This window comes from Phyllopteryx taeniolatus, chromosome 10 (assembly GCF_024500385.1).
Source record: "Phyllopteryx taeniolatus isolate TA_2022b chromosome 10, UOR_Ptae_1.2, whole genome shotgun sequence".
Lineage (NCBI taxonomy): Eukaryota > Metazoa > Chordata > Actinopteri > Syngnathiformes > Syngnathidae > Phyllopteryx > Phyllopteryx taeniolatus.
In genome coordinates this window covers 18,159,355-18,178,222 of record NC_084511.1, presented here as the reverse complement: position 1 = coordinate 18,178,222, position 18,868 = coordinate 18,159,355, and the positions used below count along the sequence as shown (strand labels likewise).

At 39.0% G+C, this 18,868-nt stretch overlaps 1 protein-coding gene across 8 annotated transcripts in view; it reads right to left on the bottom strand.

Annotated features, from left to right (window-relative positions):
* gria1a (glutamate receptor, ionotropic, AMPA 1a) overlaps positions 1–18,868 on the bottom strand; it is a 103,861-nt gene that overhangs the window by 44,045 nt on the left and 40,948 nt on the right. For all 8 annotated transcript variants that reach the window (XR_009790476.1, XR_009790477.1, XM_061787721.1 and 5 more), the window contains 5 exons: positions 12,989–13,173; positions 9,151–9,204; positions 2,398–2,556; positions 1,788–1,955; positions 451–555 (listed from right to left, as the gene is read on the bottom strand). Coding sequence is in view for 6 of the 8 variants with exons in the window: in XM_061787721.1 (XP_061643705.1) it covers positions 451–555; positions 1,788–1,955; positions 2,398–2,556; positions 9,151–9,204; positions 12,989–13,173 (671 nt within the window). In the remaining 2 variants the exon portion in view is untranslated. The remainder of the gene's footprint in view (positions 1–450; positions 556–1,787; positions 1,956–2,397; positions 2,557–9,150; positions 9,205–12,988; positions 13,174–18,868) is intronic.

The window sequence follows — 18,868 nt, the reverse complement described above, 5'->3', positions numbered from 1 at the left end:
AGAATGGGAATGTGTATTAAATAATATGCAATGTGTCTCAATGAATGTCTATTGCAACAGGTATGTATGTACAGGCTGTGAACTGGCTCAGACTAAGACTAAAAAAATGTAAAGCACATCCAATAAGACCTAAAAGGAAAGAAAAATGTTACAAGGTCATTAAACAAACAAAAAAATCAAGTTGTATTCCTTTATTTGTACAGAAAATAAGTAAGTAACAAATAGGGTGTCTTTCTACAGACGGACATCAGCCCATCCAGTGAGGTCGGTAGGTCATGAAAAAAAAAACAAAAAAACAACCTCTGCTGCTCCTTTGAGTACCAGACCAAAATTGTTATGGGCACCCGTGCCAATATTAATCCTTAGGGTTTTGAACTTGCAGAACAGTTCTGGATCCTTGTTCTTGGAGCAAAAATAAACAAGCCAACAAACTGAACACATATTTCTCACCTTTTTGGGTCCCGATGGAGCAAGTTCCATTACGCTAACAGTGTAGTTAGTTCTGCGGCCTTTCTCATTGAATTGAATGTGACCAGTCAGTCCATCGATACGTACCTAAGTTGGATATATTGAGTCAGTAATTGGCATAAAAAAAATGTTAGATGTAGGTAGAAGCACAAAACTATATATGAGCTATTTTCTCCACGAACAATACTACACAATTATTTGTTTATCACACATGCACTTGATGTACAGCATGTCGCATAGTTCTTTGTGTTTGTGTAGCATACATTTGAGACCGCGGTGTAGACATCCCTACGGAGGTAACTGACATATGGGGCGTGTGTCCGTATACAATGCAGTGTTTGTCATGGCAGCAAGATGGAGTTAATTGAGCGAACACAGCTTCATTCCACAGTCTATCTGAAGGCAGATGGCTAGATTGACACTGAGTGGGCCTCTGCACAGCCATCCTGCAGACGGAGCCTCGGGGTGCCTGCGTACTTCCATGCTATTACATTATTATGTTCTACATGATAATCAAATCCATTATGAGTTCCGGAGCAAATTAAGCAATTAATTTCAAAAGGGCGGCACGGAGGGCGACTGGTTAGAGCGTCTGCCTCACAGTTCTGAGGACTGGGGTTCAATCCCCGGCCCCGCCTGTTTGGAGTTTGCATGTTTTCTCCGGGCACTCCGGTTTCCTCCCACATCCCAAAAACATGCATGGTAGGTTAATTGAAGACTCTAAATTGCCTGTAGGTGTGAATGTGAGTGCGAATGGTTGTTTGTTTATATGTGCCCTGCGATTGGCTGGCAACCAGTTCAGGGTGTACCCCGCCTCCTGCCCGATGAAAGCTGGGATAGGCTCCAGCACGCCTGCGACCCTAGTGAGGTGAAGCGGCTCAGAAAATGGATGGATAATTTCAAAAGACATTTTTAGTCAGTTGTTGTTTATTTGAGGAATTGTCTCTGCTTCTTGATAAGACTTAATAATACTTGGGAGTATGTGTGTGTGTCTGTTTCAGGCTTCAAGAAGTCTCATAGTAAGTACATTGCTTCCTATTGCCAAATATTAGATTTCTAAACTCAATTGCTGATGTCATTTTCCATGATGATCACAGCTGAGTGTTATTGCCTGCAGACATTGTTTACCAGCCTGGGTGTCACTTTTGATATTGGGGACTTTCCTACGACTTCATGTGAACTTTACATGACAGAACGAGACCTAATTTTCTCAGCCAGCCCCAACTCAGGAGCTGTTAGCCATGCGCCACCCAGGCATGGCTGTACGACACTCGATGTTCGTGTGTTTGGATGCAAGGCTTCTCTGTGTGTGCACAGACCTGCTGCAAGGCTCTTTGGATGTCTATGCCCTGACCCCATGGAGCTGGTGGGTTGGCAAGACATTCCCCAGCGTTGCCCCTGCGTGAGATGTCTATCCTTTGTCTCCTTAAATTCTGGAACGCTGTTGACATGACTTTTACACCATCATATGTCAAAGCTCCAGTGTACTGGAAACAGAGAAATAAAGGTAGACAATGTTATTGACTGTGATATGAGAGTGAACAGTGTTCCGAATATAAAATATATTTGTCGAATTATGCACCTAAAATAACTAGATCACTATCATATCTATTCTTCCATTTGCAACCCGAATTAATTGCTTCACACTTACTTTACTTGCTGGATATATCCATTATCAGGTAAGTGTATTGTAAAACAGCAGCATTTTAATTATCAAAATGTGATAGGATCATACAAATGTAACCTGCCACCCAGTTTGACTGTTTCACGACTTCTTGACAGCCACATAAAGTAGGGAAGCTTACAAATCTCCTGCATAATCACATACAATCCTGAGGACACTCTTCATTATCATCAGTAGATTATAATACACCAGCACTCCAATTGCAGATGGCGAACAAATGTAAACATTGTAAGAAATTTAATTACTTTGAGTCCACTCTTGGGCATTTTGGAATCTTTGTTGTCAAATTCCATCCATTGCTGGACGACTCTACTAATGCTGGGCTCTGAATTGTTGACGAGCTGGAAGCCGGTAATATTCGCTCCACCCTTCCGCAGGTCTGTCAGGTCAATGTCCAGGAAACCCTGTGAGAGGAGGTGGACAGGCAGGGAGAGTGAGAGCCACAGGCAAGAGACTGTACGCTCACTGGCCGCAATATTATATACACCTGCACAATTCAGTAATGGAATAGCTGTACTAACAATTCTGCCACCTCAAAACTGATAATTCAGCTCTTGTCAGGGTGGTAATTAATTATGTACTATATGTACGGTAAAGGTAATGTTCAGTAATTTGTTTGTAGTTTGCATCCAATGTGCAGAAGGGCCAAATATTTGGTAAATGTATACATTAGGGATGGGCATTGGAGTTGAATCCCTTGAATCACTATGTCAAACATTAGCAATCATTTAATCAGTTAATTTGTTTGAATAGTATGGAGGAGATTTAACTGAATGTCCTGGACTCCTACTTCGATACCAGTGGTGTATTGAGGAGTTGTACCAAAGCTGAAGTCTAAGTGGATGTAGTGCAAATTCCCGTATGCTGTACAGTACTTCGTGTTGGTCTTCTTTAGATCACAAACAAGACGTTCATGAATCACTAGCATCAGTAGCCTGTTTTACATGGAGCCTTGTATTCCAATTAAGCCCAAACCTAAGAAAAATGCCCCATATAAACACAGTCAACCGCCAAAATTGGACTGCAATGAAATTATTGTATTGAGCTCTTGATTGTCTTTACTATTATGGCCTAATATTTTAACTCATCAACAACTTTTTGAAAGGAGGATTTGAAGCATGGCTGTGTTTAAGCACAGAAGTCATTTATATATATCAAATCAAGGCCGCAATTAAAATAAAATGTCTTTACCATTATTCATGAAGTATATGAAAATTACCCATATTATATATATATATATATATATATATATATATGTATATATATATATATATATATATATATATATATATATATATATATATATATATATATATATATATATATATATGCCATTTAAATTCTGAAATCTGTAATAAGTCATCCTGTCAGCTAAAGTTGATCAGATGGTTAAATACGGGGTCAACACCAACATTTCATGTGCATTTTACGTATGTATTGAAAATACAAACGTCTCCTTTATCAACGTAATCATCTTGTGTTGCTAAACAGTCATCCTGGGACAACCTTTTATACATGGACTACACCAACCTTGTTAAACCTAAACTGTGTGTAAATGACAAAATACATTAAAAACAGTAAAAAAAAATAAAAAAAAATAAAAAGTTGAAAAAGAGCAAATGCAGTGTAAGCTAGTTGTTTGTCTTGGAAAGCTAAAACTGTAAAATAGAAGATGGAGTTCAATATTGCAATACCTCATTGCATCAAAGCTATCATTAATAGCATCCTGAAAATGACACACACCTGTTTTACCCTTGCAAGCTCATGTAAGAGACTCACTGTCTCTCCTGAGGGACAAAAGTCATGAGAAAATACAATTAAAAATCAGAGTCCTCAAGAGGAGCTGATAGAGTTAGCAACTTTTAAAAAAGATCCAAACCTTACAGGACACAAAAAGTGCACAAAAAGTAAGCATTGTCTTCAGTCAGAACGTAATGATATGTCCAACTTGTACTTCCTCCCTTTTATGTGAAGAAGGCTATTTTAGCAAAAGGGACAAAGGCAAGGCAAGTGTGCCTGTCACGAAGAGGCAGGCAGTTGTGATTGAGTGGGCAGTCCAGACAGCAAGAGACAAGAATTTTGATGATGAGAGGAGACGGTGCTTCTCTGGATAATCTGACAAAAAATATTTCCATTTTCCCTCTATACTGTGATCTTTTTTTTTTCTCCCCCAAATATCATGTAAAGCTTTCCTTGGCTCTTCCTGTCACATGGCCACATGCTTAACATAACTACTTCCCAGTCCAGACAGTAAGTAAACGATTGATCATTGTCCTTAAGCCAGTAGACCTGGCTGACTGATTAGTTTTTTGATTTTCCACAAACGTCTGGGTCTAGTGAATGTTGGCATGGCAACAACTGCAACATAAAAGCCAGTTCATGCTTCAATAGAAGCAAATGTCACCACCTGCTACCTACCATGGTGCTACTTTAAAAAGAGACTGGGGAAACACAATCATCTTAAGAACCAGTGGCAAGTCAGTCTTTCACATTTAAAACAGATAAGTGATCTTAAAATATGGTTGAATATATTAAATGGGCACCTGCGAACAGTGTGATTTTGATGCCATCTTTGTATTTAATGCAGAACAGTGAGCAGTGATTTGAACCACTTGTACAACCACTTATCCTCACTAGGGTCGTGGGCATGCTGTAGCCTATCCCAGTTATCATCGGTCGCCAGCCAATCGCAGGGCAAATATAAACAAACAAACATTCGCACTCACATTCACACCCACGGGCAATTTAGAGTCTTCAATCAACCTACCATGCATGTTTTTGGGATGTGGAGGAAACCGGAGTGCCCGGAGAAAACACACATAGGCACGGGTAGAACATCCAAACTCCACACAGGTCCTCAAAACTGTGAGGCAGATGTGCTAACCAGTCACCCACAGTGCCGCCTTTTATATATATATATATATACGCCTCGCGCCCAAAGATAGCTGGGATAGGCTCCAGCACACTTGCGACCCTAGTGAGGATAAGCGGTACAGAAAATGGGTGGATGGATGGAAAATGGGGAAAATGTCATCAATTATAATCAATATTAAGAGGTTGCTCAAGACCTTTGGAATTTTACACATGTATACTATGCATATTATTCAGGATTTTTTCCGTGTTATGTGATACCTTGTGCTAAAATGTATAATCATTAAAACATGTGTGTTCATGGCAGCAGTGGACTTGTTTAACCAAGCAGTCAATGTGCATTGATTATTGCGGACCAGTGTAGTGGTTTATCTGCATCACCAAATGAATCAAGCCATTGTTGCAGCGAAAGGAGTCACCAGTTCACCAATAGGCGCAAAGCAAATACAAATCGCCATCAAATCTATCCAACAAGCGTCTCTGACACAGTTTGCGACCAAAAACACCCTAAACTTCATGCAGATGTTTGGGCTTAACCACACACTTTCGCCAGGCTGACTCTGATACAGTCTGTGGGACTCCTGAAAAGCCTATGAGATTGCCTGCTCACTCACACACAGCCTGAAGGTTGTCAATGATGCTGTGATTCGGCTAAGAGTGGTGTCACTCTCAACAAGGAGTTACTCCTTGTTACTCCTTGTTGACCGATAACGAGGAACAGAAACAATACTGCAAGTTTCCCAGGAACACTGGCGCAGATCCCTGATGCTGATCACCAAAACAGTATTTTATCATCATGCTATAGTAAAATAGCTTTGAGCTCAAGCAGCTACCGAGCAATCATATGTAGCACAATGTGCTGGCATCCTTGTTATTTTGGTTTTCGTGCCGTCCACAATCATGAAATGCACTTTTCCCTTATTAGCTTAAAGTCGCCAGAGGCACACAGTTCAAAAGGGTGTGTTGTATTCATCTATTGTTCATATCTTTGACAGCAACAGACCAAAAAGCTGGAAAATCATCCATGCTACTTCAACCACTTTGGGCACGCTTGCACCAGGCGAAATTTTTTTTTTTGAGGATTGTATACACATCATAACAAAGAAAAAGTAAATTTTTTGTTGTGAAAACAATTTTAGAGTAGCACTTGCCAAGGTGAAAGGCGACAGCTAAATTCACATTCATACAGTAGAGTTTCATTTAATTCAATTACGTTTTTGTGTGAAATTCATGTTTTGTTGGTTTTGTTCTTCGAACACATTGATTTTGTGTGCAAATGATGCATAGTTATTTTTGTGCATGAATAAAATAAACACTTGTTTTGGATTTAAAATAAACCGCATTTTATTTTTCCAATTACAAAGCATATGAAACTTGCAATGTTCAGTACCTCCAACAAGGTTAAAAGAACCACGGCTATATAACGACCAACCTAATGCACTGTATACTTGTGTATATACATATAATGATGGTTTGCAGTATTTATCGTGAATCCGGTTCGATTTCTGATGTTTATTACGTATAACACAAATTGCAATTTAAAAAAAAAACCATGTCAAACCAGACATTATTGAAAATACTGTTGTTTTCCTGGTGAAGAGATTTTACAATAAAACCTTACTGTGACAAAGTTGCAAATAAACCTAATCTTTGTTAAAATGTGCTACTATATATATATATATATATATATATATATATATATATATATATATATATATATACATATATATGTATACACAATGAAGTTGGGATGTTGTGTTAAACATAAAAACATAATACAATGATTTGCAAATCATGTTCAACTTATATTTCATTGAATACACTACAAAGACAAGATATTTAATGTTCAAACTGATACAATTTATTGTTTTTAGCAAATAATCATTAACTTAGAATTTTATGGCTGCAACACGTTCCAAAAGAGCTGGGACAAGGTCATGTTTACCACTGTCTTACATCACCTTTTCTTTTAACAACATTCAATAAACATTTGGGAACTGAGGACACTAATTGTTGAAGCTTTGTAGGGGGAATTCTTTCCCATTCTTGCTTGATGTACAACTTCAGCTGTTCAACAGTCCGGGGTCTCCGTTGTCGTATTTTATGCTTCATAATGCGCCACACATTTTCAATGGGAGACAGGTCTGGACTGCAGGCAGGCCAGTCTAGTACCCGCACTCCTTTACTACAAAGCCACGCTGTTGCAACACGTGCAGAATGTGGTTTGGCATTGTCTTGCTGAAATAAGCAGGGGCGTCCATGAAAAAGACGTTGCTTGGATGGCAGCATATGTTTCTCCAAAACCTGTATGTACCTTTCAGCATTAATGGTGCATTCACAGATGTGTAAGTTACCCATGCCATTGGCACTAACACAGCCCCATGCCATCACAAATGCTGGCTTTTGAACTTTGCATCGGATGGTTCTTTTCCTCTTTGGCCCGGAGGACACAACGTCCACAATTTCCAAAAACAATTTGAAATGTGGACTCATCGGACCACAGAACACTTTTCCACTTTGCATCAGTCCATCTTAGATGAGCTCGGGCCCAGAGAAGCCGGCGGCGTTTCTGGGTGTTGTTGATAAATGGCTTTTACTTTGTATGGTAGAGTTTCAAGTTGCACTTACGGGTTGCACTTACGGATGTAGCGCCGAACTGTATTTACTAACATTGTTTTTCTGAAGTGTTCCTGAGCCCATGTGGCGATATCCATTACACATTGAAGTCGGTTTTTGATGCAGTGCCGCCTGAGTGATCGAAGGTCACGGGCATTCAATGTTGGTTTTCGGCCTTGCCACTTACATGCAGTGATCTCTCCAGATTCTCTGAACCTTTTGATGATATTATGGACTGTAGATTATGAAATCCCTAAATTGCTTGCAATTGTACGTTGAAGAACATTGTCCTTAAAGTGTTCGACTATTTTCTCACGCACTTGTTCACAAAGGGGTTAACCTCGCCCCATCGTTGCTTGTGAATGACTGAGCAATTCAGGGAAGCTCATTTTATACCCAATCATGGCACCCACCTGTTCCCAATTAGCCTGTTCACCTGTGGGATGTTCCAAACAGGTGTTTGATGAGCATTCCTCAACTTCTTTGTCTTTTTTGCCACCTGTCCCAGCTTTTTTGGAATGTGTTGCAGCCATAAAATTCTAAGTTAATGATTATTTGATAAAAAACAATCAAGTTTATCAGTTTGAACATTAAATATCTTGTCTTTGTAGTGTATTCAATTAAGTGTAGGTTGAACATGATTTGCAAATCATTGTATTGTCTTTTTATTTTTGTTTAACACAACGTCCCAACTTCATTGAAATTGGGGTTGTATATATATAGATATATATAAGCTACATTTTCTAAATCCATTAAACACCTCCCACAAATGGTGGTGAAACACACAGTTCACTATCTCCAATACCCAAGAGACTGGCTCATATAATTCTTGTCAGTACAAGTATATGGAAAACAGAAGTAACATATGAACTTTTTAATGGCCTGTATTTGAAAATGACTTTTATCCCCTTGCGTGCCTGTTGGAAAAAATGTCCCAGCATTATCATTTAAAATGAACTCATCCATTCGGGGCAGACAAACAAGATTGAGTCACTCTAATAACCACAGCGGTGAGAGAAATGTTCAAGCTGCAGCATATTAATGCTGTTATTACTACAATGTCAAAGTCCTCTTCTTCTGCGTCACTGAGTGAATGTGAAGAATACTGTAGGGTAGGTTGCAGAGAAATTTCATGTAGAAAATGGCAGTAGTCAAATTGAGCTAATGGATCTAATCTTAGAGTACATTGACTGTCTGACCTTTGTCACTGTAGATCTGCTCACAGTGTCTCGCTATGTCACTTGATGAGGCTAAATCGTTCCCAAATGTTTATTTGACTGAGTGACATTCTGAGACACATTTCGAGGCCAAGCTCCATTTTGTTTCCAGTGTTAAATGTTTTGTGAAGGGTTTCAGAATGATCTGTATTGCCCAACTTTTTGGCCGACATACAGACACACTTCAATCTGTCAGTTGGTTGATGTTAAATGATGATGTCCAGTAAGGTTTAACATTCGAAAGTGCTGAATTATAACATTCATTTGGGAAAGCAGAAGAAGATAAATGCTTACCAGGTTAGCCAAGATGTAGTGGTAACTCTTTGCATTCTTTCCTTGCTCAACGATCTGGAGAACAGAAAAGGAAGAAGAAAGCATAAACTGACCTTGACACAACAATGTGCTGTGTGCGTGTGTGCGTGTGTGTGTGTGTGTGCGTGAGTGACATAGAGTAGAAGTAAGAGTGTGAGACACTTTCAAAGCAGTAAACTATACCTAGAAAAAACAGTACAAGTAAGTAGGTCCATACAAATTAGAGCAATGGCACTAAATGAAAAGCAAGGTCAACTTTCTACATTTTTGAAATAATTTTTGTTTAATTCACCAGTACAACCTTGATATGCTTAGTATCTGAGATTATTAACACAATCTCACTACTCTAACTAGTAATTTGACTTTGACTCTTTTATAGCTTACATTACATTGAAGGATACATTTGATTTGAATTGCGGACACTAGAAGGAAACACTTAAATTTTGAACATTATTATGAATTTTGAATTGCCGCCCTGCTGTTACCTAACAGTGATGGCGCCCCCAAATCAAGTTGCTTCACGCAGAAAATGGAGTAAACAATTATTTTGCTCAATCATGAAAAACTGAAATGTGTGGAATTGTTTTGTGAACAACAAAAAAAACAACCCTCTTCCTATTTCTTTTAATATTGTTTCACTGAGAGCTCTCATTTGATCTCTGATGTGTATATGAATCAGATCAAATCAGTGGAACATCCCCCCCAAAAAATAAAAATAAAATAAAAAATAACCTACAATAACACAAAACATAAGAAAGCACAGCATTCATTGCTCATTGTCATAGCAAGACACAGTATAATGACTATCTTGTCTTTACTGCGGACCGGTCAGCCCACCCCCAAGGGTCAGGCCAGATGGAGTAACACGTCAAGAGGTGTGGAGTAAAGTGCCAGCATCAATTTATTCATAAATAAAAAATGTACTTTGGCCCCACTTTGACTGACATTTAAATTGGCTGCCCTCTCCCCACACGCCTCATTGTAGCGCTTAAAGCAACTCTCTTGCCTAAATAAAGACATCATTTTACTGTACAACAACTGAGTGTAAAGTGTGTCAACAAAGCACTCTGAGAAGTCACATAAATTAAGCCTGAGCGGGCAGAACTGGTCTAAAGTCACGCACCATCCTATTAATATGCTTAACAGTGGATAGGCAGCTCATTCATGGGTCTATGCTCAGCCAGTGTACAGGACATCACACATTGTTGCTCCCCTCGCCCTCTCAGCATTTTCTCCCAAAGGGATGAGCATTTGTTTTATGTTTTGCGTGTGTATGTTGTGTGTGCGTAATAATGCTGCTGGTCACAGCAGAAGGTGGCATTTGTTATTAATGGTGACCCGAGCACAAGACAGGCCCTGCGGTCAAGCCTCTGGCAAGGAAAAGCAAGAGGAATACACCCGTACAATCACACACACACACACACACACACACACACACACACACACACACACACACTACTACCAATGCACCGCCACCACAGTAGGCCACGAAATGCAAATGATTTGGATATGAGTGCCCATTAATTACACATGCAAATTTGTGCCATTCAGACTTTAGCCCCCAAGAGAAAGGGCCACTTCTCACGTCTCTGCATGAAAATGAGCGCCGTAATATTTTTTTTGTAACACCTCTGTCACCACAGATGTTCTCCAAGGAGACTACGTTAACATTTAGCTTCGCTGAGAAGTCACCCTTAGGATACTGCCAGTGACATTATCGTAAGCGAATCTGTGTACTGTAAGAGATGAGTGAGACGAATACGGGAGTTTAAAGGGCGAAAGGCAGACTGGTGTGTATTCGTGCGTATGTGTGCGCACAGCCGCATACGAGTGTCAGATACTGTGTGGGTGCACAAGCAGGTCAGCGTGGATGCGGGGAGCAGATGTGGGTGATTGATGGTGGCTGTCTGAATGGAAAACTTCTTAGTACGGGCTCCTGGAACGCTGTGAGAACTGATGCAATAACCTTAAATGTTGACCAGGCCATCAATAACATTCACGTCAAGCTAAAATAGTCTCCACTCTATGTGTGTGTATGAGTGTGGGTGTGAACGTATGATTCATGGGTTGTTGCTGCAAAAATGAACATTACAAACGTGTTTACTGTCCAATTTGTAAACTGTACAAACCTTGTCTGATATACAGTGTATAGGGTTGGGCATCGTTTGAATCTGAGCGATTACGGTCCCGATTATGGTTCCTTATTTCGATCCCGGTTCCAAACGATTCTCGATTCCGATTCTTTAAGAGGGCTCGGTCAAAAAAGTCTGCATGGTTTAAATAAAGGGTGCCCAAATTATGAACATCCATTTTCTTAGCAGCCCGCAGCATAGACTAAAATTAACATTTGACTCCGGGTTCAAGTATACAAGTATCAACACCAAACCTATGAACTAAAAGGCAATGTGTGCGGAAATAACCCAATTGACTTAATATTCATTAATTAATGTTTCAGCTAAAAGTTAAATGTAGCATTGTTAAAATTATTTGGGACTGTTTTATCATGTCAAATGGTTTATATGTGCAAGTTTTAACTTGACTTCCTGTTTTAAGCTTGAAGCCTTTTATTTTGAAGGGTATGCACCGAAACTCAGCATTTTGGCACGATAAGTAACTTCATACGACACTGGTGATTTATTTATTATTTTTTTTTTATTATGGATGGAACCAAATACTATAAAACGCTGATTCCTTTCCCTACCCACCGATGAGGCACAAGGTTAGTGTTTGTGATTCTGTGAGACAATGTTTATGTGAATTTTGTCCCAATTCATTGTGATGTAAAGTTGCTACGGTGAAGTTTTAGCTCAATGTTAAGCTTTAAGCTAACCGGAATGTTAGTCCTGGTTCCAATCGGTTCTCGATTCTTGATGCCCAACCCTAATGATATAAAAGGTAGATTCCCATAAAATATATTGCCAGTTATATAAAAAAGGAAAAAAAAATCTGATAATGTCAATACAAAGTATTTTATTAGTGTTCCATATTGTAGACACACTTCACACCTAGGATCACCTATTTATCCTCCCTTCCTTGCTTTGTGAATGAAGGAAATATGGATTTGGTTAAAGGGTATTGACAATCTAGTTAGGATTGTTATATAGTTTTTATTACGCGTTTAATTTTTGGAGACCAACATACAGTATATTTAATAAGTATAATTAGGTATGTATTACAATCCATCTCTACTGATGTACATTTCAAGTGTTGCAAGAAAGCAACTGGATGTACTCTTAAATCTAAAAGGGTGTTATCATTTTTAAACACATCCATTTTTTTTTAAATGAAAAGTTAAGCTGACTCTAGCAACGAGATACTTTGGAAGAAGACTGGCCAAATGTTGGTTGTCAATGACAAAACAAACAGTTCTGATTTTAAAGGGAAGTGTGAGCCGTGAAAGTATATCTTTTGAACTGTCAATTATGATTCCGGGATCATTTTTGCTTGAGCAACGCTGCTGTGAGAGCTCATCCTGTCACAGGAGAATTGCTGGATCTAAATGCATAACCTGTGTTGTTTATCATATTTGTCTTTGATGCTTGGAGACTGCACATAACAGGAGACCAACAAATGCTGTCACTACCTGCACATCCTTTTCTGTTCTGCATCGCCGCTTCTCTTCATCTTGTTAAACCATGCAAAGCCCGAGTATACAAAATCACTTCTTCCTAACTCCTTCGAGGAAGCTAATTGCTCAAAATAAATCTCATGTGCCCAAGGGGAATACAACCAAACAGATGGACTTGATTTTCCTTTAAGGTTTTAACATCATTAAAGCACACAATGGATCGTAATTGTATTGGAGTCAAAAGCTCTTTACCTTTTTAAGGATGCCAGTGAGCCTCTCTGTCTCACAATCGATGATAATTTGTCCCTCCTTCCTCTTGTCCAAATCCTGGAACACTTTCAAGAAAGACGCCTCCGTCATGGTCTCCACATTGACCGAGGTCACCAGCCAGTTCCTTTCTGCTGCTGTGTCCAAAACCTTCTGGAGCACAGACAGCCCTGGACAGAGGTGGAGAAACAAAAGAAAAATGTGACAAATTTGGAAGAAGAGTCATCTAAACATACTAATATTATTCAGAATGGCCTTAAGGATGAGGCATGTTGATTGTATACATTGTCTAGAAAAACTAAAGTGCGGGACAGAATATAGATTTCAAGCTGATCGCGATCAATATTTGTCACTATACGATATCAATACACACAGGAATTTGTGCACTCAGTGATAGCTTTTACTTTTTAATAGAGAATCTCACTATTGTTCTTTTTGTACTGTCCATACTGCATAAGAAAATGCATCGGTATGTTTTGTTTTTTAATAGTCGCTTGCTCCGCTACTAAATGTTAGTTTCACTTAGTTTTGAGGACAAGACAAGAGCTTATTGTTGTTAAGACAAAACACACATGCATTTTGATAACCGTTTGATGAAATCATATTATGTCATTCAATTATACAATGATGAGAGAGAATTAACTGTTTTTGTTGTCTTTTTATAAAATACTTGGCTGTGAGTACTTTTTTCTTGCACAGAAAAACAAAAGTAAAACATTTCAGACTGTTACAATGGAAACTATTATGAGCTAAAGTGTATTTTTATGTTCACTCATTGAAATGAATTAGTTGTTAGGTATCCACATAGATTGTGGCACATATACAGGACAATGGTTAATTGCAGGTGATCTTGCTCCAATATACTGAATATTGCATAGTTATTGTCCAGTCATATCATTGGTTCCTCTGCTTTTCCTTAACAGTAGTAGAAACATTTAAGGAAAGAAACAAGGGCAAGGAATGAAGCCCATCCATCAGAACTTCCCCTGTAGCTTCAGTGATAAAGTGTAATGAGTGGTTGAGTCCATTCAGTACGCTGACACTTCCAAGTGTGCCGGCCTAAATAATGACCACTTCTACACCAACAAACAGTAAGCCCATGCATCACAGCACAAAGACAGCATCACACCCCGGTTTACATCCTCCAAGCACCAATTACAAGTGACACTGCCACAGTACACTGTTGCCTGGACACTGGAGCACCATGGATGGAGAGCAAGAGCAGCCAGTGAGAGAAGAGCTCTTGGTAAAACAGGAAATAAAATGTGATATGAAAACACACAACGCTCTAATTCATTGCTTTTTGGTCCTCTTTGCTTGGAAGTCAGCCACTCAAGCTGGGAGCCACAAACATTCCAGTGAGAAAATGTAATTATTTCACTGTAGCAATAGGCTGGCAGCTGCTACCCAAATAATGATAATAATAATACATATGACATTTACAAATGTGATCACATATATAGCAGTTTTTTGGGGCCTACAGACTATGTTTCTGCATACCCCCATGCTCAGTTGGCCATGTCCGTTCAGGCATTTGATACACTTTCAGGAAATGTAAAAATGGCTTATCCACATCAACAAAAACAATCTGTCAAAGAAAAATGAGAAAGGCAGTCACTGCCTCTGCAAAATGATGCCTTGGCTATATTTCAATGCACACCAGCTGCTCTCCAGGCAATTTATGCTGCCTATTTGACGCCAAGTCATTAAGTAACAAAAGGATGGATGACGTTCGACCGCCATAAATAATCACAATATGAGTAAATAAATAAGACAGCCAGGAAAGCGGAAGGCATAGATGAGAAGCGATGCACTTCAGCGGGGAGACCTGGCAAACCGAAGCAAAGGGAAATCTAATCGAGCTTTTTACTAACAGATTCAACACTGAAACTGATGTGTGCAATGGTGACATAGGATGCTGTCGATCAAGGCTTGCGAAGAAAAACATTACCCTCCAAAGTCACCGTGAAGCACCAAGGACAGGAGCCATGCAGTTTACATTTGAAGGAACTAGTGTATTAACTGTGTAAAAGTAAAATGCAATAACTAATACTATATACGAATTTCCAGGCCTTTGGCCATCATCAGACTTTGTTGTAACTGCTACACTAGTTTTTAGTGTTTCGCAGCCTTTATTGAGCAAAGGCCCCCATTTTACATCCGAAAACTCTCATGGCACACCACCAAACAAAAGTTTCACATAAACCATGAATACTTAAATATTGATGATCTCAGAGCATTTAATTGTTCCTCCTATCACTATACGTCGTTGTCATTGATAGATGAACAAACACATATTTGTAATTAATAATAATAATTTTCGGACAAATGGAATCATTTCCAACGGCACCCCTGATGGTCTTTCACCACACAACGCATTACTAACTGCATTAATGTGGACAGTTGAGTAGCTTGTGACACTTTGGTGTAAGTTTCATAAACAATGAAAATGAAATGAAATGAATGAAAGAACTAAACACAGTGAACACACATTCGCTGTATCATCCAACAAAAAAGTTTATAACAAATATTTAATGATTACTCAATAAACATGGAATATTTCAAGAAAAAGGCAGTGGTTCCTGGTCTCAGTTGGATTTAACTTTAGGCTTTCTTTTTAGCTCTTTTTAATGTAAGTTTTTTTTTTGTAAAAGGTGATCCAAAGGTTATTGCTTTAATATATTATAGACCTCCAAGGTACAATGGAAAATGTTTGAAGGAATTTTGAGAGCTGGTGTCAGTGATCTGTACTGTCTACAACTATTCTGTCATAACGGGAGACTTTAACATTCATGTTAACAATAGCTTGGGGGAAAAAAAAAACTCTGCTTTACTGCACACATTTGACCTCTCTCAACACATAAAGAGTCCAACCCACACCCAAGCCCACATATTAGACATGGCCATCTCTATGGATGTTGAAATTCCATCAGTTGACATTAAGGACTTGGCTATTTTTGATCATCATTTTTCACCGTGCCGCCCAGATCAGAACATATTACTTGAATTCTAAAGTCTCTACACTGGCTCCTAGTCAGCTTTAGAATAGACTTTAAAGTTCAGCTACTGGTCTATAAATCACTAAATGGTTTAGGTCCTGAATACATTACAGACATGCTAATGGAATAGAAACCCAGTAGGGCTCTGATATCTGCTGACTCAGATTAGATAATGAAGCACAGAGTCCAAAGCAAACATGGTGAAGCAGCTTTTAGCTGCTAAGCTGCAGGCAAATGGAGTAAGTTGCTAATACAATTGAAGTCAGCCCCAAGAGTCAATGTCTTCAGGTCTAGGTTAAAAGTCTTCTTTTTTCTCATGCTTCATGATCTTTCCTGCACTGAACGTTGTTTTTAATTTTATTTGTTCTCTTTGTTTTTAAGATGCTTTTTTTTCCTCTTTATTTTTAAAATGCTTCTGATCATGTAAAGAACATTGTTACCTTGTGTATGAAATGCTCTATATAAATAAATTTGTTTTGCTGATGAGTTTCAAAGTGTTTTTGTCTATTACACAGTCCAATTGTTTTTGTTAATTTTATTCATATTTATTCCCCTCCCCTCCATTTTCGCTCATGTTCCCTTCTGTGAAAATCCTATTTTAGATGAAGAAAAGAACCTGATACACCCCAATGATTTAGAAAGAGGCTGACAAAGGGCCTCATAGGACAAGCCAAAGTAAAACGGTCCTTTCAAGGCATCATAAATGAGAATAATATCTTAATGGAATCTACTGTAGCTCCCACAAGCACCATTGAGCACCAGGCAATTGAGAATAGAGAAATAACCCTTTAGGAAACCATTGATATTTTTGGTTTAATGGCCTATCAAATCTGTTTTCACTAATCTTAGCTTTTGTAAAAGAAAACAATATGTATTTGTTGCTGCTGCATTGTGAAATGACGGGACCATATTTCAGAACTGACACCTTTGAATGCACACAGTAAACTTGTATTTTATTTCCTGAAGAAAACACTTTGAAAAGTGAATGACGGACACATATTTAATATAAATGCTCAGATTAGATGTGATGAAATACAAAACCACACATGTCAAACTAGTTGTAACTCAGTAAATTTGATGTAACCTCAAAGTCTTAAAATAACCTTGCAGATGTAGGTGACTGCAATGTTGTATCCAGGCAAGTGACCAAGTATTCATACAGTACACAAACATGAACACACAGTGAATGGATGATGAAGGGATCACAAGACATTCAAAACAATCTTTAGCGACATGCGTAGCACAAAGGCCATCATGCATCAAGAGGGCAAAAGAAGAGGATGACATTTTTACTGTCACTGCTCATCAGGAAGCTTAGCAGTGTAGTATCGTGGAATCTGTCTTTTAAAGGGTACATGCTGTATTGTGAAAATTGACTTTTTATTTGCTTGTATTCAAATAGTTGGCTAAATGGAGTGCCTGCCCACCAGTGTGAAATTAAACAACCAAGTCCACCTTTTGTTATCTGCCTATTTTGTGTCTGTGAGTGAGCCATTCTAGGCTGAGAAGCTCGGTCATCTGGGAGGGGATCAGAGTCAAGCTGCTCCTCCGCGTCAAGAGGAGCCAAATGAGGTGGCTCGGGTATCTGGTTAGGATGCCTTCTGGACACTTACGTGTTCCGGGTACGTCCCACCGGGAGGAGGCCCGAGGGATGACCCAAGACACCCTGAAGAGACTGCTGGGTGCCCTGGGAAAACATTGGGTTCCCCCAGAAGAGCTGGAGGAAGTGGCTGGGAAGAGGGAAGTCTGGGCTTACTTATTTTTGGATGCATAGATGAGCGTTAGCTTCTGATAACCTGAATATACTTGATTGCTCAAAATTAATTATTCAAAATTATTGATATGGTGAGGCTGGGAGAGGTGGTATTTTTGGTGTTCGGTGACATCACAAAATGCAGTATGGGAACAATAATAGTCAAGTTATTTACCAGCTCGGCGATGAAGTGGTGACTCCACGAATGAAAATGCTTTTGTTGTCTTCATAACTTTTTTTCCACACTGGGCTCCAATTCCACAAATAGCAGCCATTTTTCCTCATTCAACCACTCAGCTCTGCCCTCAGTTGTCAGCATAATGAAATCATCTGCATCTTTTTGCATAATTGTCAAAAAAAATAATAATAATAAATTGTACCAGCATTACCAGATTACTAGCAACCCTTTATTGCTCAGTGACTGTTTTTCTCAATGTCTTTATGTCTCAAAAGTATTCCCTGTCAATTGACTGTCTGTTGTCGTACTAGAGCAGCTCCAACTACCGGAGACAAATTCCTTGTGTGTTTTTTTATGGACATACTTGGCAAAATAAAGATGATTCTGATTCTGATTGCTACTCGCCATTGGCCCAGCAGTATACTGTATAGGGCGGGGTGTCCAGTCACTCACTTGCATTAAACAGGGCCAAACCCTAAAATGGGCTAAATTAAGTGTATATATGTTTGTGTCTGTGTGTGTGTCAGTGTCTTTATGGACAAGTGGCAGGAGAGGTTTATTCTAATCCATGTGAAGGACTTTGAGTTGCATTTTATGTATGAAAATCACTGTATAAATAAAGTTTGACTGATTGTGTATAAATAAAGTTTGAGTTATTGATTGATTGATTGATTGAATTTAGTAAGACAACATATGGGATGGTGTAAAGAGTCTATAAGTCTTGATCCTGGAGATACACCTGAGGACTGTTTTCAATTGTGCAAAAGAGACATAGTCTCACCCCTTTAAAGTTACAGGTGCATTTTCTCATACGTACATACAAAATAGTGCATGGATGCTTTGGCCACACAAAGCCCCCCATTTGTGGTCATGCACCAAAACACCTGAGACAGGCTCTAGCAACATGGGGAGGATTGAGCTGAGTGTTTTCCAGG